The sequence below is a fragment of the Lepeophtheirus salmonis genome, chromosome 13, assembly GCF_016086655.4.
Source record: "Lepeophtheirus salmonis chromosome 13, UVic_Lsal_1.4, whole genome shotgun sequence".
Lineage (NCBI taxonomy): Eukaryota > Metazoa > Arthropoda > Copepoda > Siphonostomatoida > Caligidae > Lepeophtheirus > Lepeophtheirus salmonis.
The window spans coordinates 29,258,070-29,284,896 of record NC_052143.2 but is presented as its reverse complement, the minus strand read 5'-3'; the positions used below and the strand labels follow the sequence as shown (position 1 = coordinate 29,284,896).

Here is a 26,827-nt window from a genome sequence, read left to right as displayed (position 1 = left end):
ATTCTTGAAGCAATAGAGCATTGAAAATTTGGCCTCTTAGTGCATCAGATTTGAACGCATTGGACTATTATCTGTTGAACGTCTTTGAAAGATCGTCCAATGAACGTCAACATAACTCTGGTGACCCCTATTGGGCTTCCATTTTTGAGGGGCTGTTTCACATCAAGGACTGTTCCACGTTCAGGGACAGGTGGGAAGATGTATGTTATAATGCTCATTTGCGCAAAAGGGGTCGAAAACTTAAAAAAAGAAATAATATTGACCATTGTCAATGTGATTTACTGCTCCTTCCTTCGCCCCAACAACACTGGTTAATCCTTTGCTAGTTAACCTATTCATATAAGTAGTCATTTTAGAGTGTTGATAATTTTTTGGGCTAAGCTCTCCCCCCCCCCTCCAACATAAAGATCTAAAGCATTAATCATTATTATATATTTATTGAAGAGAGATAATCTAAGTATAAAATGCATGAGTTAATTGATTTATTTATTTCTTGTATAAAGTCTGTATCTGTCTCCGTTTTTGAAATTAATACCTTATGGGTTTTGTTGATTAGGGGACATTTTTACAGTATAGTTGATACACAAACTCTAGAACAATTGATGACTATTAAATTGATTTCCAAAATCTGTGTAACGTTATGAATATTTTTTTAAACCTTTAACCAAAACTAAAAATATAATGTTTTTTATATAATAATAACAAATTATATGCTGTGAAAACTCTTAAATCATGCTGTTAGAATATAAAAAAAAATAAGAAGATATTTTTTCTTGATTGCTTATATTCATATCTGTGTTTCGAGCACCTTAATTCATATTTACTGGTGCAAAATGGATGAAAAATTTAAAAAAATGAAACAAAACTTTTACGAATTAATTATTATAATATTTAAACTGTTCATCATGCAATTAAATACGTTTTATTTTGGGGGATTATTGTTTACCCTACTCACTAATCGCTTATAAGGAATGTTCACTAACGGAGAGTTAATGCATCTATGAGAAAAAAGAAATTATATGATGGAGAGAGATGGAGCGTCCATGATAAATCCAAACAAGTGCATCATCTCTCATAAGTTCATGCTTTCTAATGCATTTCCTTTTTATATTTTGTTCCAAATAAAGATGTAACAAGCAATTTGTGTATTCTTCCCTATCGGTATAAGGGAAAATGTTGTTTTGCCCTTGATTAAAAGGAACCAATGCTTCATAATTACAACCTATTTAATTCAATGGGGCATGACTAAACTAAAAAATATATACAGGGTGATCCAGATAAATTGGAAAAATCTTTAAAGGATTATAACAAACGAACTAGATGGGTTTTGTCTTGACAAACAATGTATATGAAGAAAATTAATATAAATTAGATAATTTTGAGTAATGATTGATAATGTTGAAGTACAGAACATTGTCTGAAAGATATAAAAACCTAAGTTAAAAAAAAATGGATTAAGTAAATAATTTCAAAAAAAATTAGATAATTTTGAAATCAATATTTTTAAACAAAATAATTTTGATTTAAAGCCTGGAAAAGGTGAAATTCATCTTCCTCACTTTATTATAGTCATATACAGGGTGGTCTTGATGAATTGAGAAAACCTTTAAAGGCATATAACGAACGAACAAGATGGGGTTGAGTCATATTTTTGTAAATATTACGAAACTACATTTAATGACATTCAATTATTAATAATAAGATCTGTTTTTCTTGATAGCCTCGGCCACACTGAGCCAAAATAATTGGCAGGCCCAGTGACCTCATGCAGATCCAGAATTGCCATTGTATGGGTAATGGACATCTTAGGGTCACTACAGACAAATGATATCAAGTGGGCTTAGTTCCGGGCGTTTTGTGGTCTAAAAATCCGGCTCCAAGTGTATTTTTTTGGCCTAGACATTATTAGGTTTTTGACATTGTGATCGGGGGCGCTATCCTAATGAAAGGTTTATTTCTTCCATGAGACTACTCTTTCCATACATGGAATGTAAATTAGCAGTGCAAAACCAGAATCAGTACAATGGCAAATCTGGATCAGCACGAGTTCGGATGGGCCTGCGTAATCTCATAACGACGTATGGATGAGGTTATCAAGAGAGGTGTATCTCATTAAAAATATTTTATTGTCTTGAAATGTTGATTTCAAATAATAAAGTATTTTTCGTTCAATCCTTTTTAATTCGTTTGTTATAAGCTTCTATAGATTTTTCCAATTTAACTAGACCACTCAGTATATAATCCGCAAAGTGACGATACTTTATTCATTTTAATACTAAATAATTACGACACCTGTGGCTAACATCTCTTTTGGACCTAAGTATTTATATATAAATTAAATTATCTGGAAATTAGGAGGATAAACATTCTCAAAAATCAATGCGAATCTAAGGCATTTTATGCATGGTATTGAAAACTCTTAACCAGGACTAACTTTTTGATTTTAAATGTTACTTATGAACTCCAAAGTTATCTCCGGAGCTGCAATAACGTCCATTTTGTAAATTTATAATGATTATGACTTGCATGATGTATTTTGGCTTATATAATTTACGTAATATTCAATAAAATAATAATATTCAAGGATATAGCTACAATGAAGGAAAATAGTAATTGATGATATGCCAATATTGTAAGTTCCCCGGCAATGAAGAATGTGTATGGGGTCGAGACCCAGAGACTACCTAGAACACTCCAAAACCTTAATGTATTTATTCTCGAGATACTCCAATCTTGCTCAAGGAGTATGTTTTAGATCGTTCTAGAAGAGTAATTGCATAATCCATTGTCCGAAGGAGAGGATGTTGTTGCCCGAAATATACCAGTATGTCCCTCCTCTTTCCGATGCAGTAACATTGTTCTTTCCCTTTACCAGAGAAACATTTCCAAAAAATATTTCCACCCACATGCTTGACTGTGGGATGAAGTTCTTGTGGCTATTCTCTACGTTTTTCTTCCTTATACATTTTTTTTGTTCATATAATGTTTTGTCATTATTAAGGTAAACCTACAATAATAATTATTGATCTTTCTTTCCTTTGTCAGTGGGTAGATTTAAAAAATAGGTTAGGGATCAAATATTTATTTTCTCTACCGTAGGCAGTGGGGACCCAAAACTTAGAATAACATTATTATATAAATTACTAAAAAAAAGTGATTGCTATGGAATCAAGGAAATACAACTCATAACTAATTTGTGATATGTATAAATACTAATTTTTTTTTATATGTCCTCATTGACAAGTAATAGCAGCCTTGACACGCGGGCGAATAGATTGACAGTTGTTGACTCTGTATACTGCGTCCAACCCGTACCACGTTGTCATGATGGGAGCTCAGAGCAAATCCAAATTAAGTTTAGAGGCTCAGCAAACTTTCTTCTCCACGACACTCCAAACTACAACTTTTAAGTGTTGAGGTAAGGGCTAAAGGAGGACAACATGAAGGCAAGGCCAAAGCAATATTGTTCTTAAGTAAGTATTGGTTTTTCGTGGTTGTATGGGTCCGTTTTCGACTTTTTGATGTTACAGGTAGTCTGGTTAAAAAAGGAAACGGTTTCGGCAGTCTTCTCGGTATGGATATTGATTAGAGAAGTTTGCACACCCATTGATTTGTTTGATGTTGCTCCGATATTTTTACACATAAAAACATGGTATATAAATAAAACTTTGTCATATTGATTTTTGTTGTATTTTGTTTGCGTATTTAAACCTTGTAAAAAAAAGTTCCCCCCTCTCTTTTTATTTGATGAGAAAGATCAATGAGTGGTTATAAAACCAAAAGTAATATAGAAAGATATTTTTTTAAATAAATGTGGATTACTTTGGTATTTTTCCTCGAATTGTCAACAATTTCTATAAAAAAATCATAATTTTTATTTAGTGCTGCAAATTTCATTTAAATTATTGAAAAGATCATCACAATACAAAATTGAAGAATGGACATACTTGTATTTCGTAATCCTGTTTTGTTACAGAGTTAAAAGTGTAAGATCTTTGTAGACTCGAAGTATAATCGAGGATTGATATTGGAGTAGTTCCTGCCTATCGTTGCTAGATATGGAAGGGGGTTTGTGCTTCCTTTATCTTATATCTGCTCACAATTTATTTAATGAGACGTCATCACATCTAAGCTGTTCATCTCCCCAACCTTCTTTATATTATCAGGATGACAAAAATCATTAATGGTTTCCTCTATTTGAAGATATATGTAGAAAATATTATTGTCACATTATACAGAGTGGATTTCATCTAGAGGTAAGAGTTTTACTATTTTCAATCAGGGATGATATTGGTGCAAAATCAAGGAGAAGGACAACAAGACATATTATCTCTGAACAGAGCAAGCTAAGAAGGTTGGAAGGAGCAAAGACTTTGTATTCCATAAGGAGCAACATAAAGTTGGGTAAAATTATTTCTTCTTGATGAAAAAAATTTCACTGTTGATACCACTGTGAATAATTACATCAGCCTCTATATCATAACCAAACATTCAGGAAAAATCTCAACTTCCGTGAAACATATCTTCAGAGCAAAATGAAGTCTTCTCTCCTATTTATGTAGAGAGGAAGGGGCGCGCGCCTCCATACAGATTCTTACGATTCTTACATCGAACCTCAGGATAAGAAAGTGCTACCTTAGGTCAGAGAAAGTTCAGGGATAACTTTATTTTTCTTCAAGACAGAGCCCGTGCCATTGCATCGCTTAGACCCATGCCTTCCTGAAAAACAACTCTCTGGACTTTTGGGACCACAACGTATGAACAAACTCATTTCTATACGTACCCCCATAGACTATTATATTTAAACGTGTCTAGAGAGGAATGTGAGTGTTACTTCTCACAGTAGTGGCAAGTCTCGGATTTAGAAGGAGTGGACCAAGCTCGAGTCTGACTACATAGCCAAGGTCTGCAAGTGATTTAGGGTTTCCATTCCAACTATTATTAGAACTACATTTATATTACAAAATCGTCCACAAATAGTGTTTGCCACAACTTTTATAAAATATATGAGCTCTTAGCTCTAATAGTCGCTTGAATGAAAATAATATTATATAACTTGTATAAGTATACTGTACGTAGATGTTCGGAAATATATGTAAACGTATGAAATATCTTTCCAAAATCATAAATCTTTTATAATTTTAAATGGAAAAAAATAATACAAAGTACGACAAAGAAATTTTCCACGATCAAAAAGCAAAACCTAAGCCTTAATAACTTTATATTAGTAAAGTATAATGAATAATGTAAGTGAAGAAACTTTTAGCAATCAATCTTGGCAAGAATGATTCAATATGGCCACCTCCAGCCTCTATTACAGCCTCCACGCAAGGTTGAAACTTGACTCAGGTTGCCACAATTTAATTGGCAGACATGTTGGATCATGGCTTCTTGATATTAGGATGTTTCAAAGTTGACACCCAGGAGTAAAGACGAAGTGGAGAACTTGAGATGTGGAAATTTTGCCTTCAGAGTTAACTCTTTGGACATTTGGACCACAGTTTTTTCGAAATTAACTTTGAGTCCAGAAATCTTATTAAACCTCTCCAGTGTGAGAAATACCTATTAATAGATATGTAGAAGGTGTCCCCGGTGTCCTCCATGACAGTTGTGATGTCATCTGCATACCAGAGTGGGGATAAACTATCTCCTTGTCGACACCATCTTTTGCTATAGAAACTGCATATCTGTCCTCCTATTTTTACTATACTAGGGACACCTTGGACAATAGTGGCTATCATTCTGATAAGGTGGGAGACCGTGTCAAAAGATTTCTCGAAATATATCGGGCAATACCCAAAACATTTGCCTGCCAGCTTAATCCTATTGGTCATATCTTATACATTACGTGGGATATCTTCCGCAAATCTATTTCTTATAAAACCTTCCTGTTTTTATGGAATAATAAGAAAGGGGATCCAGACTAGCCTTGTGTTTAATAATCCTGTCAAAATTTTGAAAGATGTATTCAAAAGTGTGATTGGCCTGAACTTTTTAATTTCAAGAGTATCTTTTTCTCTGTTAGGGACCAGGACTAGAGTCGTTGTCCGGATAAACTTATGTCTCAATTCTACATCAAAAATTTCACTGTCAGATCTATGTATAGGTTTATCTATTCCAAAGAATTCCAAATAATGCTCTTTTCGTCCAAGTCTACAGTCCCCACGTATAGAACTCCACCACCTTGTTTATTTCTTGATTCACCAGCTGTGACAAAATTTATAAATAGCTTTACTGGTTCAGTCCCTGAAACGATACAAGTTTTCATAGAAGTCAAAAGCCGTTCTAGAAATCACTCTGAAGTCATTGCATGGACGTCTCGAGCACCTGGACAACAGACTAGAAAACACACGCTCCAAGGTATATAAGGGATATTGTATAATTTAAAATCAGTAATTACCTTTAACAGAAAGTTACCGGTTTCTTTAAGGCTAAATGCTCTTGAAAACTTTTTTTGTGAATTTCAGATCCCACCGATCTTTTTTTGTAAAATTTCAAGGAACTAACGATTTATTTAGGAAAAGCATTACTTGACATCTTAGTTCTAGAATTTGGATTGCTTTTATAACATTTAGTTTAAAGATAATGTTTAGTCTAATAGTGTCCACCAAGAAATCTTGTTTAGAGATTTATGTTTGTATGGTAGAAGTACAATTTAAAATACGTCTAAAGAGTTTGATAACCCTATAATGTCTCTACCTTGTCCCATCTCGGCACTGAGATGTGAAATATTATCGGAAGGAGTCCTAGTCTGTTGCTGGCGATTTCGTCCACATCATAATCAAGAATTTCAACAAAACTCCAATTATCTTTGTTTTCAGTTGAAACTTCGTCCATTGTGACATCCTCTTCAAAAGTTTATGGTAGAGTATCCTTTAATTCAATGGACCATACTCTTTCATAATGGAGGCTAAGATTATTCTCCTTTTATGGGCATGCTTTCTAAGAGGGTCGAGGCTTACGGGTAAAATATATTTTATAAAATTACACTATTATTAATTAGCTTACAAACTGTGTTAATTATTTATTTAAATGAGAGAGGAATACACGAACATTTTATTTATGCACGTACGCACATCAAAAAGCTTTGCGCATTGATGCTATTTGATCTTTCTTGATCTTGGCTTCCAGGGACTTGAAAAATGTTTCATCTTGCTTCTAACCATTTCATCCACTTCCTGCTTTCCTTTTCACTTTTTCCCCATTCTCCTTGACACCCTGATGTTCCGAACTGTCGTCGCTGTCATACCGACAATGCCTCAAATTATTTTTGGATCAACATCCGCATCGAGAAGATCCAAAACCCTTTGCTTTTTGTATTCCTGTTCACTCTGTTTTCGTCCGATTTGGATTAAATTAAGACAATCACCAAGAAAAACAACACATGTATTGGGTAAATTCTTTGAGATGCCACATGAAACCTTAATTAACCCACAAATAAAAATTTTAAGGACGCTTAAAATTTCCCTTTCGAACTCTTAAGTTTATACTTTAATTCATATTTGTAAATTGAACGCAAATATTTAGTAGAATTTTAATCCTAATGTTAGTAAATATCCATTTTTTAATATTTGTTGTAAACTAAGTTTAACATCATAACTAAAAATGACAACAATTGTTTATTTTAAACATCGTCAATATAGACTAAAAAAATGTTTATTTATTGCTTTATTAATAAACATCCATTTTATAACGCCGATAGTGCAAATGAAAAAAAACACTAAGGTACAGAATACGACCACGTATTGGGGTATTTATGCTACTATGGCAGATCCAGATTACTTTTTAAGCATTGAAATTGTTTTGGGCAATTTTATAAGTTTTTGGAATATTTCATAAGCTTAATGAGAAGAACTTCTTCGTTTTCTTGTTGTTTGAATGATTTGAGTTTGCGGTTGGCTCAAGTTATAATTTGTTATTCTTATTGTAAAAATAAAAAAATAAAAGAATTCATTAAAATTTCTCATAAATATAAATTCCTCTTTTCCAATTTTGGAGGTTCAATTAATACCACACAATTTTGATGGGGTAAAATTAATTTTATAAAATAATACCAAGAACAATATTTTTTTTTAGATATATGTAAGAAAAGGATACACAATTAAGTGAAAAAGTTATAAAACGTACAAAATTTCAATTAAAATTGCTATATATATGAGTAAATCCAAATTTTAGGCATTATCGATATACAATAAACATTTTATATAATCCCATTGAATGTTTTAAGGTCATTCCAAATGTTTTGCCGATAAAATGTAGATTTAAAGTTATTTGAAGCATTTCCATTAATCTTCGGGTATAAAATATCTCAGTTAAATAACGAAGATTAATAGCAAAAAGCCCATCAGCTAGTCCATTCATTTCTATGGTATGTACTAGAAATTTACATTAACAATATTGAACATATATACATTTTCAGCTTATACTCTTATATTCAATGGGTTTTATATAACAGCACTTAACTCACTTTCAAACAAATTTATGGTACATGGAGAAAACCAAATAAGTCGTAGAATTATAATAAATAGAATATATTTTTTTTTGTACAATTGTAATTCTTTGCAAAAATATACAGTATAAAGTTTCTTTTATTTAAAAAGTTTTATTTGCAAATATGTCATTGAAATAATCAATGGGAATTTATTTCTTTTTAGCAAGGAGAATAACAATAATTTGGAACAAACAAACAAATAATCTTTTTTTTTTAATAATGTAAGAATAAAGGGCTGAGCTTATCAAGTCGTACACATTTATTTATATTCAATCTAAAATACCCGTTGGGGAAAAATCACAGGGAAGGACAACATGACATCTTATCTTAGAATAAAGGAAGCTGAGACGGTTGAAATGAGCAAAGATATTTCTAAATTTTTTCAAGTTTTGTTCTTTTCATATGAAATTTTTTGACTGTTGATGGTACTATAAATAAGCAAAACAGCGGTACATCACAACCAAACATTCAGAAAATGTTTCAGCTTGAGTGAAACATGTCTTCCGAACAAAAAAAAATCATTCGGAACAATAGTCTCAGGTGTTACAGAGTGTGTCCTCCCTTTTGTGTGGATAGGAAGGAGCGGCTCAATACAGATGCTTACATCGAACTGCTGGATAAGAATGGGCTACCTTGGGTCATAGAAAATTTCGGGGACAACTTTCTTCCTACAAAAGACGGAGATTCGTATCATTGCTCTGCTGAGACCCAGGCCTCCTTGAGAGAAAATTTCCGCACTTTTAGGACCTTGATAGATGGCTGCCCTCCTCTCCACATGCGAACCTTTAAAACAATATATTTTTGTAAAGAATATATATTCTCACGAAATCTCTTGTTTAAATTTTAATCTTAAAAAATTGACAAATATATAATCTGTTCCACTAGATAAGATATATATATTTTTATCATTATTTTTATTCTTTAATGTCCGTGAATTAAATTTTTTAATCCGGGTTTTTTTAACTGTGTTCCTTGTTTCGATAGTTTACTTTAGAAAAACAGAGAGTTGTACAGTTTGTGCTATCATTAAATAAAAAAAATATGTATATATTTTTTTATTGTGCAGCTTAAAGCCACCATCCAAGTGACAAAGCAAAGATCACTCCATCAATATTCATACAAATATGGTTGACTTTGGTATATTTTTGTCCTCTATGGTATTGGGTATATCTGAATATTACTCTGTAACTAACTATGTAACCTCAAACACTTCACAATTTTAAATAAGTTAACAAGACTAATTCTGAAAACAAAAGAAAACATTGTAAACCTCATGAGATAAACTTATAAAATGGCATCACCTATGTTTTAATAAAAAACAAATTTTAGTTAAGAAAAAACTTTTAAAATAAGAAGAATTGTTTAATTTATTTTTATATATTTGAAACGGAGTTGATACAATTTTTATGGTTTAAAAACACACTAGAAGAAAGTATGAAATGCAATAATAAATAATGCAATTGAGGCCTTAAAGAACTTAAATTCATGACATTGAAAGTAGATATAACTTATTAAAATCAATATTAAATGAACACATTATTTTTTTAAAAACATAATACGTTCACTTTAGTTTAAACAACTAATTCAAATAATATAACATTACGAGTACGACATAAGATTAGACCACTTTTTGTGTTATACATCTACTTAATAAATATGACATTAACATTTACACAAAATATTTCCTTGCAATTATAAATGCCCAAAAATAGAAATTATACTTATGGACTTCAATTTCTAATTAGATTCGACAATTATTTATACAATATTTTGAAATTTCTGTTACATTATAAACTTTATGTTCTAAATTTAATTTTAATTATTGATTTCTTCTGTCAGAGGAGAAACTGGATTTTATATTATATGCTAGTCTTAAATCTTAATTAATTTTCAGAGGAAGTTATGGAAAATGAAGCAATTGCTTGTAGGTAAAAAAATGACAACACATAACAATATTTTTAATATTAAATGAACTGAAAAATGTTTTAGCTTTAAGAATCCCAAAAAAACTTGATTTTATAAACTCATAATGTCAAAAAAATAGATTTTATAAGGAAAAAGATTATACTAAAATATTTTTGTTTTTAAATATTTATTTGTATGTTTCACTCATGAACATACGACTACTGAAACTATATGTAACTTTTTCACCCTCTTTTATAATTTTGGACATATGAAATCGAAAAACGAAACGACAAATAAGTGAGGGTTTGGGGAATAAAAGTTTGTGAGTCCATTTGTCGATGACATAGCAGCTCAAAGTCTTCTTTTTGAACTCTATTCCAAGTGCATCCCTAATTATCTTTTCCACGGGCTCCTTTACAAGAATACCTCAATCACATTCATAAAAAAGATGGAAGGAGGACTGCGGGGGATTTTTGAAGGAAGAGCAGAATACCTCTTTTTTATATTTTTTCGACTTGCTGTTGAAGACTCTTGATGTAGCAAGACGATACGGTACTCATCTGAACGTTGAGAGTCTCTAGAGCAATCTAAAACAGGATTTATGGACCAATTCTTTTATTTTTTATTTGTCGAATAAAAATTATAAAAAATGATATTTTGATGTAATGCTATAGTGAAGCCTATTGGGCTGTTTATCCTATCGATATAGTGTATAAAACCTCTGGTCTCGATTAGGGATGGGTACGAAACACACTCTTAATAACCGTATAAGTTAATTAATCTTTAGGAAGTAAAATTATTAGGATTTTTATTAATGCGCAAGAACGTGTTTTACCCTCTTATATGTTATATTTACAGGCTGAATGATAAAACTTGAAGGTTTAATTACGATGTAGAAATACGGCTTTAACTTTATTTTTTCAGATAGATTAAAAAAAAAAAAAATTTAGAATCTGCAAAACTATTTTTTTTTTTACCATTTTATACATAATCCGTTTGCAGCGACGATAGCCGAGACACAGTGCTGGAAACTGCTACAAGCATCTACTATCCTATCCTCAGGATTTTAAGTTTATTTTTACTAGATGGTGACCTTCAGGACTCTAATTTCGAGTAAGGAGTGGCATTGACCTTTTTTTTCTATGATACCACATCAAAAGTAGCCCAAAGGACTAAGATGCAGAAATGATGGAGGCCAACAACATTTCGGCCAATTTTTTGGAAAGAATTGATGAGGAGACTCTGCACTTTGCTCGCTTTGTACGTCACTGAACCGTCCGACTGTAAAATAAAATTGCACAACACAGTCACTGTCTTACTGATTGAATCATGGGTGACTTTTAGCTCAGGTGCATGATTTTGATTTTGTTTAGTCTGTCGTAATCCTTTTCAAAAACTCCTTCATAAAGTCGGTATTTTAGAAGATAAGGGGTTGTGTCTTATCCTAAGTCAATTTATTCCTTTCTGCAGTGCTTTGACTGCTTCTAATAAGGGCTAAGATCTATTTTTGTTTCAGCCCAGCATACAGAAGATTTGATACCTGTAGATGTATCTATTTTGTTTGTTTATATAGATAGCTAAATAAAAAAGTAGATAAATATAGATAGCTAAATAAAAAAGTAGATAAATATAGATAGCTAAATAAAAAAGTAGATAAATATAGATAGCTAAATAAAAAAGTAGATAAATATAGATAGCTAAATAAAAAAGTAGATAAATATAGATAGCTAAATAAAAAGTAGATAAATATAGATAGCTAAATAAAAAGTAGATAAATATAGATAGCTAAATAAAAAAGTAGATAAATATAGATAGCTAAATAAAATAATATATACCCTTCGAATTTGATTGTCCCCTCCCAGTATATACATGCCAACAATTATTATTTACAAATCTCTATTATGCAAATTTTGAGATATTAAAAGTCGATTGACAATGCCTTCCCTGCATGGATAAATTGTAAATGAACTTCTTGAAGGTCCCCGGTCAGCTTCCCCATGACTTTCTGAGACAATTTTGAGCGGAGGAGTGAAACTGTCTCAATCCTCTTCTTGTACTGTGTAATCATGATGACGACTAGAACAATGTTTTTATAAGCAATCGACAGCTAATTATTTATTCTAATACATTGCTCATAGGAAAATTGTAAAAAAAAGACACTTTACCTCTCAAAATTTGCAAAATAAAGATGAGTAACAAATAAAAGTTGTACCAGTATATCAATATTGACAGGTTAAAATTGAGTAACCAAAGGTCCGGAACATATTCGTCAAAAGAAAACTTAATGGCATTTTTTCAGTATTTGACTTCATATAAACAAAATGTTGTTTTAATAAAATGATTAGGAGTTTTCAGAGATGAGGGAAAACTTGTCAGATTTCAAAATAACTCAATTCTACAACACTCAGTGGAATTTTGACTGATACGAGTATTGTTTTATGCAAAAAATTGCAATTATTCATAAACTCAATTCGAGTTTAAATTAATAGAACTAAAAATATTTTTCATGCAATAATATCTAATTTGCATAAATTAATGTTATTAAATCCGCAAAAAATTATATGCAAGAAATGAATATGATGAATTAATGTATGCAAAACAACATAGGAACATTTATTTATACAGTTGTAATATTAATTCGTTTTTGGTTTACATAATTTAACTTCTATTTTTCTGTTCTTCAAAATTTCGTGATTTTTAATTATTTATATAGTTTTGTAAGCAACACATGAAAAACACAAAAACTGAAGTGAATAATGATTATTTCTGGAAACTTAAAAATGAAGCAATCAATAACACAGGGAACTAGAGGGGGGGGGATTTGTACAAATGAAACAATAATGGAATTTATATTTGAGTGCAAAATCCAAAGTTGATCTCAATTATTCTCTCAGTGCTAAGAATTCTCAAATATCTGGGATTATAGTAATTCGAGACTGTTAGAGTGATTTTTTAATTTAATTTAAAACAATCCTTAAATTAAAACTAGGATTTATAAAGCTTTTGTAAAAATGTGTCTATTGATTATGTATCTTGTTATGGACTTGATATATATTTCATTTTTATCCTAAAAAATGAAACTCTTCTTTAGAACCTTATAAATTGTTCATAACACAATGTATAATTTAAAAAATTTGCATCACCAAGGATTTTTGGTTAATTTTGTATTGATCCCATTTTTTAGCAAGCAAGCAAAGAGTCAACCTTATGATTATATTCTTTTTTTGAAAAATTAATATTTGAGTCTCCAGATTTTGCTTGTAAGTCAGCTAGTCGATTCAAAACTTGAAAATTATTTCTTATCTCATCTACTTCAAATTAACAGTGGGTCATATTAGTGGGCCTTTAGAGATTTTTTTTTTTCATTTTTTTACGTGTGTATTTTCTTAATGATGTGTACTTTTTTCGCGTTTTTTTTAGCTCAAATTCCATATTTATCTTCAAAGTATTATATCTAAGTTTTCCTCATATATTTTTATAAACAAATATTTCAGACATTAACCGGGCGGTCGGCGTCAAGTGCCATGCCACTATGGAGAAATCTTTCTTGACGACGACACTGACCAAAATGAAGAATAAGAGGTCACAACAGTTTCAACAGTACCTTTCAGTGAAAAGCTGGCGGCCTCAAATCATCCTCTATAATGGAATGCTTTTCATGTTAGAATTTGACTGGAGAGTAACAAAAGATTAAATTACGTTAAATATTTTATAGAAATGGTCAGATTATATATCCATATTTACTTATCTACAAAGTACCAATAACGTATTTGTAAGTAAATGAAATTTTACATGAATTGAAATTATTTTCTTACACTCCTTAGCTACATCGCCATAAGAAACCTAAAAAAATGAAACATCAGACTTACTATACAAAGTAGCCAAAGGAACAAATACCCATTTTATAAAGAAGAATACTGAAACTAGAATACCTTTCAAACCAAGTTGAAATGGATCTAAATGTGATTTTTGTGAATCAATTATCTAATCGCAGAACTAATGATTCAGATACAAATTAGAGACATATTCGATTTTTATAAGTCTCAAATCTAATTAGTGGATAAAGTATGTCACTTATGTAAAACGGAGTTGAAGACCTCTTTCCATATATTTTACACTTATTCAAAGAAAGTTCTTGTTGTAGAACACTCTATGGTCACTCTCGACCCTTCATATTAGTTAGTATCAATTTTGCTTATATTCAAAAGTGCCTTTAAAATCTAATTTATTATTATGGGAATCCAATGAGTTATTTACAGAATAAAAATTAAAAACAAACTGATACCGCCTGGGATCGAGAGTCTATTTTGAGAAGAATAAAGTAACTTCACGGCTTCTCGAAAGATGGAAGTACGTTTTAACGGAATGTAAACAAAGTACTTCCAAATCTTCTGATCCAGAAAAAGAAGAAAAACATAACATTATTTTTCTCGTTTTCTATGGACTTGAATGCACGAATGTCGTATTTTTATGCGTTGCTAAATTTATGTACATTCATCTAAATATTTATAACCTCAAAACACTTACATTAGATTAACCTTCACGACAAATATTAAATTCGTTCAAAATTTGCACTGTTTGAAATTTAGTACATTTATTTTGTTGTTTAAAATCAAATCAAAATATGGTAAATCCAACATACGTTTTTCGAAAAAATGTAGTTATGAAGTATGTTGGCCAATATTTTTTATCATAGAGCCTGTATGAACAATATAGTGTTAAAATTCAATTACATTGTTAAAGAGGGAATTATCATTACAATTTTAGATAAAAATATGGAAAATATGTAATAAAATACAGTTTGTATTTTACTAATGGAAGTTTTTAATATTTTAGAAGGGAGTAAGGTCATTCTCATCTTGTCTTTCCCAATATTTTTAGCCGATTTATCCAATACATTAATTATCAGCTAAAGAAGGAAAAAACTGTATTTAGAAAATGTTTTCTTAACATGTTTCGGAATATGGGAGGAAGAGTAGAAAACATTTCTCAATATAAAAGAGTACTTTAGTGAAATAAACTATTGGAAGACATGAAATTTCCGTCCGGCGGAACACATTGATAATCATAAGTGATATTTAAGTGATAAAGCCATCTGTTTCATGTAAATATATGTTTTTTTATGCTACTTTTAATATCCGATATTTTTTTATGGCTCACAGCAGTGATTTTCAACTCACTATAACCTATTCAATATTGATTATGATACCTACCTTAAATAAATAAAAGTATAATTCGATTTATGTATGCTAAAGAATCATTGATTCAAGTTTCAATATTACATCATAAGAATTACACTATTTCTCATAATCACCCCAACATATTATAACTCAATCTTTTGTTTAATGGACCAATAAATTCTACTTCTAGAAAAATATTGGGGTTTTCAGTTGCCCGTGACTCCTTTCTCTTTTATTACGGCCCTGACACTTAAAATACTTAGAAAATGATCTTATAAATTATTCTTGTTACTCTACAGATTGTTTTGTCACACAGAAAATGTACTTATTTAATATATAAAAACTTGTCTTGCTCTGTTCAGGTAGCTTATATTTAAGGATGTAAATCGTGTGTATTTTTTTAGCTGGCCTCTTTTTTATAATTAGTATTCTCAAGAATGAATTTTATTTAATCTATAACTATTAACTATTTAATTCCATTATACTAAAAACTTGATTGAACATTCGTGTGTGCTCTTAAAAGATGGAGAGTCACCATAAAAACTTGTTGCAGAGTTATAACTGTGAGTCTCTGTTTGACTCGAAGTAGAATTAAGGATATACATCGAAGTAAATGTTGCCAATGTCTTTCTTATTTTTAATACCCCCATTATAATAGTTGATTGTAGCTTATCTAATGAAACTTCATGACAGATAGGCTGCTCTACTTCAAAACATTTTTCGAACTGTTGTAGTGATCATTTTTATTTTTTTTTTTTTTTTTTAACATGCCCAAAGTGCACAAGATTTTCATCACTATTACAGTCTTCCTGATCCTCTTGCATACAAGACAGATATCCATTTTAATAAATAAATGTTTGTCTTCTTCTTTATGTTTTCTGTAAAGTCATTTTTGGGGGTATATTAGGACTTTGCTGATACTTGACTTAAGAAATAACAGTGCAATCGAACGTCCACGTCACATTAAGAAAAAAAGGTAGTATATTATATAAAATAATAAATGTGCCTTTAGATGAGGTTAAGCAACAAGCGTGGGTAGCTACGACTCAGGCAGGGACTATATTTGAGACCTAAGTACTCCCTAGCTCATAACGTTATATTAAAAAAGGAAATAAAAGAGGAGAACATGTATCCATGATTTGATTTTATCTAGTTGTTATGATTATTCTTTTATTCACTATGAGAAAACAATTATGTTATGAGTAACTACGTCTGAGTTTTGTTAGAGATTTATTTTTTATACTATTAAAGCAACGTTTGTTTTTTCGTCGAGACCTATATTTCTCGAGCCAATTCCAGGTACCACTACTAGTATATATAGATCCCACATTTTTGATGAAAAAAAACAACATAAAACCTTCATTATTGAATAGTTTTATTAGCTTTTTTGTAAATAATATCCAAGATATTATATCTAACTTTATAGGAAAGTATTATAAGGATGATAAAGCCTGTGGCCCAGATGAAGTCTTGGGTAAAGTCTATTCGAATTTAAGTGATGAAGTCGTTCCGTATCTTTTAAAAGTTGGACATTCCATATAAAAGTTTGGACGACTCCCCAAAACACATACAAAATGAAAAATTGAATTGATTCCGAAAAAAGGAATTGGGACAAACTATAGCCATTCGAGACCAATTACTGTTTTCAATGAATCATATAAGATTATCTGTGGAGTATTGGCTGTACAGATGCAACCAAATCTCAACAAAATAATTGGGATTGAACAAAAAGGATTGTTAAAGAATATGAAGTTTTCCGATTTTTCAAATAATATTCAAGCTGCAATTGACACAGTGGAAAGTAGGAAGAAGTTTGGAGCAATAATAGCAATAGACTTCTGTAAAACTTTCAACTCTATTTCACATAGGCAAATTCTTAGATATTTAAAGAAGTTTCTTCCTAAACGTTTTTTAACCCCGTATGTGCCTGGCTATATAACAGCACTTCAACGAGCTCATTGGACGTACTAGAAATCCAGCCAATCATCTTAGAAAAGAGCTATCGTCAGGGATGCCTCTCGGCTCCACTTCTGTTTCAAAAGATTCACCTAAGAAGTATGGAATTTTTGAAGATTATTTAGCATTGGGTGAGATTATAGTAAAATACCATGGTCAAATTGACATTTATCAATTTATTATGACTAAGTCAATAAGTTTAGTGTATAAGCTTTGGGCATCGTGTGATGTGTTATTTACTGCTATAACTTTGATGTGTATTGAATACTTTTCAAATGATATATTAGAGGAACTCTATCTTGAAGGCATTCTCTATTTTTGCCTACGCTGGAGGTCGGAGGGTTTCCATCTAACCAATTAAAGGAACTTAAAAAAAATGTCATATGAGCTCGTCAGGAGTATCTTGGCTATTGTTGGTATAGATGGAAAAAGTTGCAAAACTATGCCTAAACCATTTATGAAAGACAACTAATAAACTTGACTGATTATGATATATTCAAACTTATTTATCTAATTTTCACCATAATTAGTATTGAATAAGAACTAATTAGACATTTGTGAAGTATACATATTGATGAATACAATTTTTTTATGAAACCTTATCTAACTTATTTATAAGTTTCTTAGAAATAAGCTAAAGCTCACAATTTTCCGAAAAACTTAAACATGTACGAAATATTTTTGGAAAATTTGACTCGAATTAAACTCGATCTGTTAAAATGTTTTCTTAAAAAAGGAAAGGATGATTTACTTAAAGGAGAAAACACTTTTTATATGTACGTATGCGGAAAATCTAAAAACTCAATTATGTATTGTCCTATCACGAATTTGAGTCAACATAAAGCTAAAAACTCCAAATTCAATTTTTGAATCGAATACAACACTATAAAAAACTTTATTTAGCAATAAAAAAATGAAAGACAAAGTTATTTAGGACATTCTTTATAACTATAGGCAATTTTTAAAAAACATATTATTTTTTTGTTGAATAAAACTTGAGTTGGTAAAAATATGACAATAAATGAGCCATATACATTTTGTAGTTGCAACATGAAAACTATTTTATGCTCAAAAGCTGTTATAAATATTCCTTAACTTTTGAAGACGAAACCTCTAAGTATAATTAACTTTACAAGTGCATGTGCTTATAAAAGAGAGATAGTAACTCCAATGAATTATCAGGAAATTGTATGTGTCAGGCCTTGTTGGAATTGGAGTAGAATTGAGAATCGACATAAGAGTATTTCATGTCTATGTCGTTACATTAGGTAATCGATTGATCCCATAAATTTATTTTTTTCAGATGTGAAATCGATCTTTGTAATAATATTTAAATCTCTTACTAAATTTTTCCTCATTAGTACTTACGATTTTTAAAAAGTACGTTTTAACTTATTTAAGTGGTTCATTGCCATTTTAAAGTTACTGTTGTAATGATGCCTCAATTATAAATATTCTAAATATTTTGTACAAATATTAATATAAGTTATATTTTATAAAAATACTTTTAATAGTGAAAGTTGAATGTGGTCCTAAACAATACTTTTAAAATTGTTTCTTCAAACGTTAACAGATAGTTAAACATTTACATACAAAACTGTATTTATAAATGTTATTAAAAATGGTAATGTGTATGTCGGTTTGCAAATAAATATAAGATAATCTATGGGAAAAACAATCCAAAATATGTCAGCATAACACAGTAATGGAATTCCCTCTTGGATAGGAGGAACATGTGTTTAGGTATTATTCATAATAACAAGAAATATTAATGGGAGTTTACATATCCATATATACGAAGATAAAAAAAGATATTTTTGATCTATGAATATTAAGAAAGAAGTTTTTATATTGATTTTTATTTATTTTCTATTGATATATTTTTGAATTAGGCATGACTTTTAGACTGCATTACCTGCATGTAATCTATGGGTCGATTGTGTTGCTTATTTTCAACCGGCAGTTTCAACAATAATTATCTTATATATCACTTAAAAGGACTCCCTACAACCTCGACAATTCATATCCTGATGTTCCCAGTGAGGGTGATGTTGGTAAAATAATGGTTTCATGACATAAAGAGATCAACCGCCTCAGCATAAATGAATACGCAGAAGTTAAACCTGATATCACGAAATCTTGACAAGTTACAGAGAAATATACTTAAGATTACCCTAATTTCGGATCCCCTTATAAGTATCGAGTCTTAAGTTATATCTATAGATGTACCGGGTAGTCTATTGAATTCTGAACACTTGCTTATTCATTGAAAATTATTAAAATTGAAAAAAAAAATCGGAAAATTACATGCGGACTCACACCCGAAGCCTTCCTGTCTAGATCTAAATCAGCTCTAATTTTATTGAACCTTTACAGAATAGCTAATATTGATTAGGTTGAAATAAATATGAAATAAATCAAACTGAATTACAGTTACAATACCCACAATTTATTTTTAAACAACGTTATACTAAAAGTCACGTTTCCTTTTGATTAATTTTTTGTTTATATAATAGTTTAAAAAAAGTTTGTATACATACGTATATTAGGGTGTTCTTATGTAAAAAAATAAATTTTTATATGCAAAATCTCACATTATATCCTCTTATTTTAGTTACCAGATAGGAAAAATTCTATCTTCAGATTAAGGTTAATCCGTTCCAATTTGAGCCTAACTCTTTCAGACCCATCAGATAATTAAATGTTGATTTTTTTTAATTGAAAGGATCATACTAACATTATTTAAATTATTGAAAAAAATATAGCTCATGCCGTTTGGCAAGAAAACTAAGGGATACTTGTGTTCTTTGGGTATCAAGAGAGTCTTTTATTCTTTATTAAATCTCAGTTTAATTATTCATTTTTGCATTTTAATTTTAAAGGAGTAGAAGTTCCCGGCATTTCCTGGAGTTATTAGGCGTCAAAGAAAATACCAATTTTGCTTAAATAAGTGTGTGCTTAATTTGTGTGTTTGTCTCGGAATCACTCCCGAACAAAAGCTTGGATTCTTCATGTAGGCTTTTGATACTCAAAAATTGGTTCTGGTAACCATTTTTTGTACCTTTAAGCCCTTGATGGCTTTAAAATTGTATTTATCTAAAGAAAGTCATGTTTTCATTAATAAACGACTATTTCATATTGACAAAAAAATAAAGTCTGTAAATTTCAGAATGTTCCTTGTGCATGTTGGTATGTATTTTTGCGCACTTTAAAAAAAATGAGATTGTAGGTTTTAGAGAATAAGAAAAAGGATTTTTGGCAATAAGATGTAAGCTGAGTGAACGATAGTTCAACTAAAATGTTGTTTCTTCTCTTAACCTTATAATCTCCTGTTAAAAAAAGAAAAAGAAAGCTAACGCTCCCAAAAAAGCAAAGAAGATTGATGGTCTCCATAAAAGACTTATAAGGAGTCCCATGGGGGGGGGAGTATATGAAAAGAAAGAAGGAAAACAGTGGCCCTCACAACCCCACCAATTGTACCCCGAATGTTTGGTGGTGTTTTGGAATTCTTATTGGCTTAATATTATAATCTGCTTAATGTTCTTATTGTATGTTTGGAGTTAGATTGGGGGATTGTGAGGGGCTGTTAGTAGTTTCTTCAAGTATTGGCAGTGGGTTGTATTCAGTTTTGGGATCTACCGGTACCTGAAAACACCCCCAACATGAGTGGTACAATTTTGGGGTTGTAAGAGGCTCTTAGTAGTTACTTAAGTATCGGCGTTACCCTAAAACACCATCAACATTCGGAGTATAAAATGACAATTCATGAAGTCCATATCCAGTTTTCTCATCAATTTATACGAAATGGTTTTTATACAAAATTTCCTTATATGAAATTGTTTTAGACAAATTGTCCTTATGCAAATATGTTTTTTACAAAGTTACCTATTACCGATTAGAAAATGGCCTGTCATGCGATCAAGAAGACTCTATGGTAAAAGTTTATGGTCCAAATGAAGACAGAACAAAATTTTACGAAGAAATATACAACATTCTAAGTAATGTGGGGAACGTTAAAATAATAATTGTCAGGGATTTAAATCTATTTTTCGATAAAGACACTAATTCCATCAACTGTTACGGAAAATAATATCTAAGATAGATTTCAAGAAGTGTATAATAAAACAAGAATTATGCCCTCCATCTTAAATCAAGGAATTATTAAACTTATACCAAAACCTGATAGCTCCACTTCTGATCCAACAAGGTTGGGTCTAATAAATCTACTTGAAGTTTTATACAAAATAATAACTGATACAATTACTCATAAGATAATGCCTACTCTAATCAGCATCATTCCTGGGGGAAAAATGGATTCATGCCCAATAGGCATATATATGACATAACGTTAGATACAACATGAATTATAAAAATGTCATAAATAAAAATACTTTTAGTGCAATAATCGCAATAGATTTGTGTAAAGCTTTTGATAACATAAGCCATCTACGTGTTCTAGAACAAAATGATGCAAATTTGAATGGTAACATTTTTAACAGGGTCAGAGGTTGCCTTTCAGAGGCAGTCTCTTTATTATCCATGGATGGAGTTTTCTCGAAAACAATAAAGTGCAAAAGAGGTGCTCGTCAAGGTCATCCTTTATCTTCATATCTTTTTAATTTGACACTTTTACTTATCACGGATAAAGCAAACAATGATAAACTGCTAAGAATTGAATTTGGTGACACAAAAAAATTTGTAGTCAATTCTACGCTGACAGTTACTGTACCTTCAAAGAGAGGGAATCAGAAGAAAAAATTAAGAAGAATGTTAGATATTGCTTGCAACTCTATGAGCGGTTCCTGAAAGAAATTTGGAATAGAAATCAACAAAATCTCAAAATCAATGGCAGAATCTACAGTAGGCTGTGCATTACTCTTCATTTTTTTTTAAATCAAAAACCTGTTGTGTTCTTTTTACTGTGTTTTTTACGCAAATTTCAAAAATGTAATTTTCAAAAAGATAGGATAACCCTGAGCTACAGCAATTTTACTGTGAAAATTTGAGAAAATGCAGAATTTTTCTATATATACCAGTACTGGCTTTCTATATGTAATTTATAGATATTAATATTGAAGGAATGTATATTTATTGTCCTTGATTCGAAAAGTTCAAATATGAAGAAATTTTAATCATAACTTAACATTAAGTTAAGTTACTTTATAAATCGATAATGCTATACTTGGAGTAGATATAAAAGTTCAAATTGAGACCAATCGCTAGTTTAGGTTAAATTTAAGTATTTTATAAATCCATAGCCAAAATCTATTTCAACATAATATACATAGAATTTATATTAGTTAACACACATATGTAGTCATGAATTAGTTTAATAAAACTCTAAGCTTAACCGTTTTAAGCTTCTTTTCTATTAAATCCGATATTTGTTTGTTTGTTTTGTTTCCTATTGATTCGATTGGTCTTAATAATATCCTCATATTTAATTTAAATCATTTAACGGTGAACGAAATGGCAAAAGTAAAAACAAGGACTCAACCGATTTTTCATTTGACCCATCTTGTTGGAACTGGATGGGAGCTATTGGTGCCAGATCTCCCTACTTTGCGGGATAGCCAAAGGTATGGCATTTATTTGAGAGAACTTAATGAAAAAATAGACAAAACTACAAAGTACATGAACTAATAGAGGATCTTTACCCTCGTCTGATTTATCAATGGAATAAGATTAATGCATTTTTGAAACACCCAGTCATAAATGACGAGAGAACCATCATTTTATAATTAATGAAAATTTGGAAGCAGGCAAGTGATTTTTCTCTTGGGAAGGGGAAACTGTCTGAAAAAGAAAACTTTTGTGCCCAATTGGATAAACTATTCAATATTTATGAATTGTAAATGTGATATATTTAGTTGTTGTGAGGCGCGCTGTAAAGAAACTTCTTGTTTTTTAACTGTTTAATGAACTCAACAATTTTACAAAGCTTTTTAATTTGCTAGTAACATCTGGCATAAAAAGTCAGGATCATCCAAACGAGGAAGTGCAAACGCCTCTATAAATGGTTCCACTCTTTCACTTATCTATATTATATATTTATTGTTTTATTTTAAGAGCATTTATATCTGGAAGAAATTTAAAAAACCCAGAGGAATTCATAATTAATTTTAATTTTTTTATCTCCCAGGCAACGAAAAAGTTCTAAAATTAACAATTCTAAGACCAAACCGAATAAATAAGAACCCACACAACCTTTATTTCCGTTTCACACCTATAAAATTAAAACAGTTGTGAGTCTTTGCAATCGAATTATTAATTATAACAAAGGACCGAACAGTTTTCGACTTACTAAGTAGTTTAAAATTACTTACCCACAGATATAGATTTGTTTAGAAGAATAGCATCTTCTTGTGTGACGACAAGATTGTATTGAGAGTCTGGAGACAAACCGTGTAGAATGATGTTATTTGTAAGATCCGTTATATGAGCTTCAAAATATTGCCTAGGCACAAAATAAAATATATTTAGTATAAGTAAGGGCAGTAAAGATAATTAATGTACAGATTTAAAAACATAAGCTAAAATTTTGTGTTTTTTTTAAACAACAATTTAGACCAATATTTCAGTACAAAAACAGATCTTATAACATATAAATTGAATTTTTTTCGGTTTGAATCTATGAACCAATTTTATCCCCTTATCCTGATAAAAATATTGTTCTAAAATTTATTTTTTAATAATAGGGTTGTTGTCATGACGTTTTATTATATAATTAGCAAGGATATATAAGCAAATCCCACATAGTATTTAGTAAAGACATAGGAAATAACTACTCCTTATTCTGCTGTATTCCCACAAAGGGCTTACACAGACAATTACTATAGAAAATCCAAGTATTATTCTTGGTCGCAATTTACTTCTTATTTTAAATAAATTCAATTTAGCAAATTTTCAAAAGGATTTTTTTGAAGAAGTAGCTATCAAAACCCAAGATAATATTACTTATAAAATTTGTTTCATCATTACTCAACATGCAAGCAATAATTGTACAAAATGAATGAGTTATTGAAAAGGAAAAATATGAAATAAGGGCGCTATTTTTTTTATCAAGTTAAAGGACTTTTTGTATGCATTTAATATTAGAATGCATAAATTTTAGGAGTTCTTACAAACTTTTTTATACGTCATTTCTATAAAAATTTATTTATTTTTCATAAAACTATATATGGAAAAACTTTTATAATGTATTATAAATTATTTTTTTATTAAACAAATAACAACATCTTTGATATATTTTATAATACTTAGAATAAATAATCTCAGTGACACGTAAAAATGAGCTATTTATTTTGATTGTATATAATAAAAAAAAGATTTTTGAAAAATATCAATTCTAGATAATATACAAAGGTTGATACTTGTGTTTCTGACCTATTAAAAATTATGAGTTGTACGCTCCATCTGTTGTAATAAGTTGAAAGCTTGGTGTTAACATGTATTAATTTATAATAAAATTTTGTTAATTACACGTAATTTGAGTTTCTTATGTTGATTGGAAATATTTTTTCCTTAGATCATTTACGGACTAAATGGGATCGAACATAAATAAATATTATTGCAGACAAATTTGAATCCGATATACTGTAAATACTGCTCAAACTGATCTCCAAAGATGCATAGTTCTTCTACTAAGTTACATGAGGATATTGCTTTATTAATATATGCACAACCTCGATGTATTCTGACGAAACAACCGATTTTGGATGTCCTCGCATAAATTCGTTTATATTTTTTTATTGTACTGTAGGAGGATGACTGATTGCCATATAAAGAATTCGTACATCGATGTACTAATCCTTGTTTTGGAATTATGAAGGTGTTCAAATGTCAATTCCATATTTTTTAGGCAAATAACATTTCAAATCACTATTCAATACTCAAATCATGTGTAAATAACAAAACGTAATACGTACATACTTGTAAATACCAAGCTTCAAATGAATAGAACAGATGGAGCTTATATATCATAGTTTTTTTAAGGCTATAAATATAAGTAGCAACCTACATGTTCCAATAAGGGATATTTTATGCAATAAAAGTTGTTGCAAAGACGATTGGAGTAATTGTACCAAGAAAATATATTCCTAGTTTTTAATCATTAAAATTTAATAACTTTTTTTATGTTTTCATGTAGAAAATTATCTTTCATTGTCCATAACAGCCTCATTAATTTCATTTTTCTAAATACTAATTAAAAATGACCTAATTAACGTAATTAGTGAAGCTAAATCAATCTAATATCTGTTCACACTTACCTAAGTGTTGTTTCAAAAATATTAAAAAGTAGCAATTTAACACTTTTTTTTAATAATAAATAAAATTCGTTTTTAGGGTAACTTGAATGTGTGCAGCAAAAAACAATTCAGAGTTAAGATATTTTTTTACTCATCAAAATAACTTCATCTGACTATCTTTCAGTCTACAATTATTAATTTAATCAATTATGTTTTTCTTGAATAAAACATTATTAGTTATGATAAATCAAAAATAATGGAAGCCATAACTAAATATTAGTTGTTAACGGTCAAATTAGTTCAAATTTGTATAATACTCAACTACTTATACCTATAATTTTGTTTTTACAAATTAAACTGAGATATTTTATGGGATGAGGAATACGTTCGTAAAAATATTTTTTAATTTATAAATTCAATATCAATTTATATAATACCATAAACTTTTCAAAAGAAGATCAAATTGTAATATAAATAAATTAAAATGGAACGAAATTGCCACCCATTGCCTGGATTACAAGGTGGAGACGAAGAAGCACTACGGCAGAGGTAGAACAAGCATAGCTTTCAATGTTGATGGCATAATTAAGATCCAAAATGATCGTATTATAGGCTAAACTATTGAAAACCTCACTTAGAGCTTTGCATCATCACCAGGTGCCGGAAGCCGTCTAATATCATGTTCTGGGCTGGTATTATGTCAGATGAAAAGAATATACTCCCCATTTTCATTCATGAGAGTGTGATGATCAACCAACACGTCTACAAGGTCATGTTGATCAACAAGAACCTTGTCATGCTTTATGGTACATATGATTACGCCTCTTACATCTCCAGTCTAGACAGGGCACGTTTTCACACTGCAAAAAGTGTCCAGGATTGGTGATAAGCAAATAAAAGAGATTTTGGAAAAAGAATATGTGGCTACTTAGCAGGTTCCATCTGAATTTCAAAGACATTTTCTTTGTGGTCCATCCTCAAGAACAGGGCTTATAAAAAACACTACCTTCCAAAGGCACTCTAAAGATGGCCCTCATTAAGGAATT

General features: G+C 30.2%; 1 protein-coding gene across 2 annotated transcripts in view; it reads right to left on the bottom strand.

Moving 5' to 3' along the window:
- LOC121128539 (uncharacterized) overlaps positions 1 to 26,827 on the bottom strand; it is a 142,534-nt gene that overhangs the window by 10,969 nt on the left and 104,738 nt on the right. For both annotated transcript variants that reach the window (XM_040724126.2, XM_071892876.1), the window contains exon 4: positions 23,859 to 23,989. In XM_040724126.2, the coding sequence (XP_040580060.2) occupies positions 23,859 to 23,989 (131 nt within the window). The remainder of the gene's footprint in view (positions 1 to 23,858; positions 23,990 to 26,827) is intronic.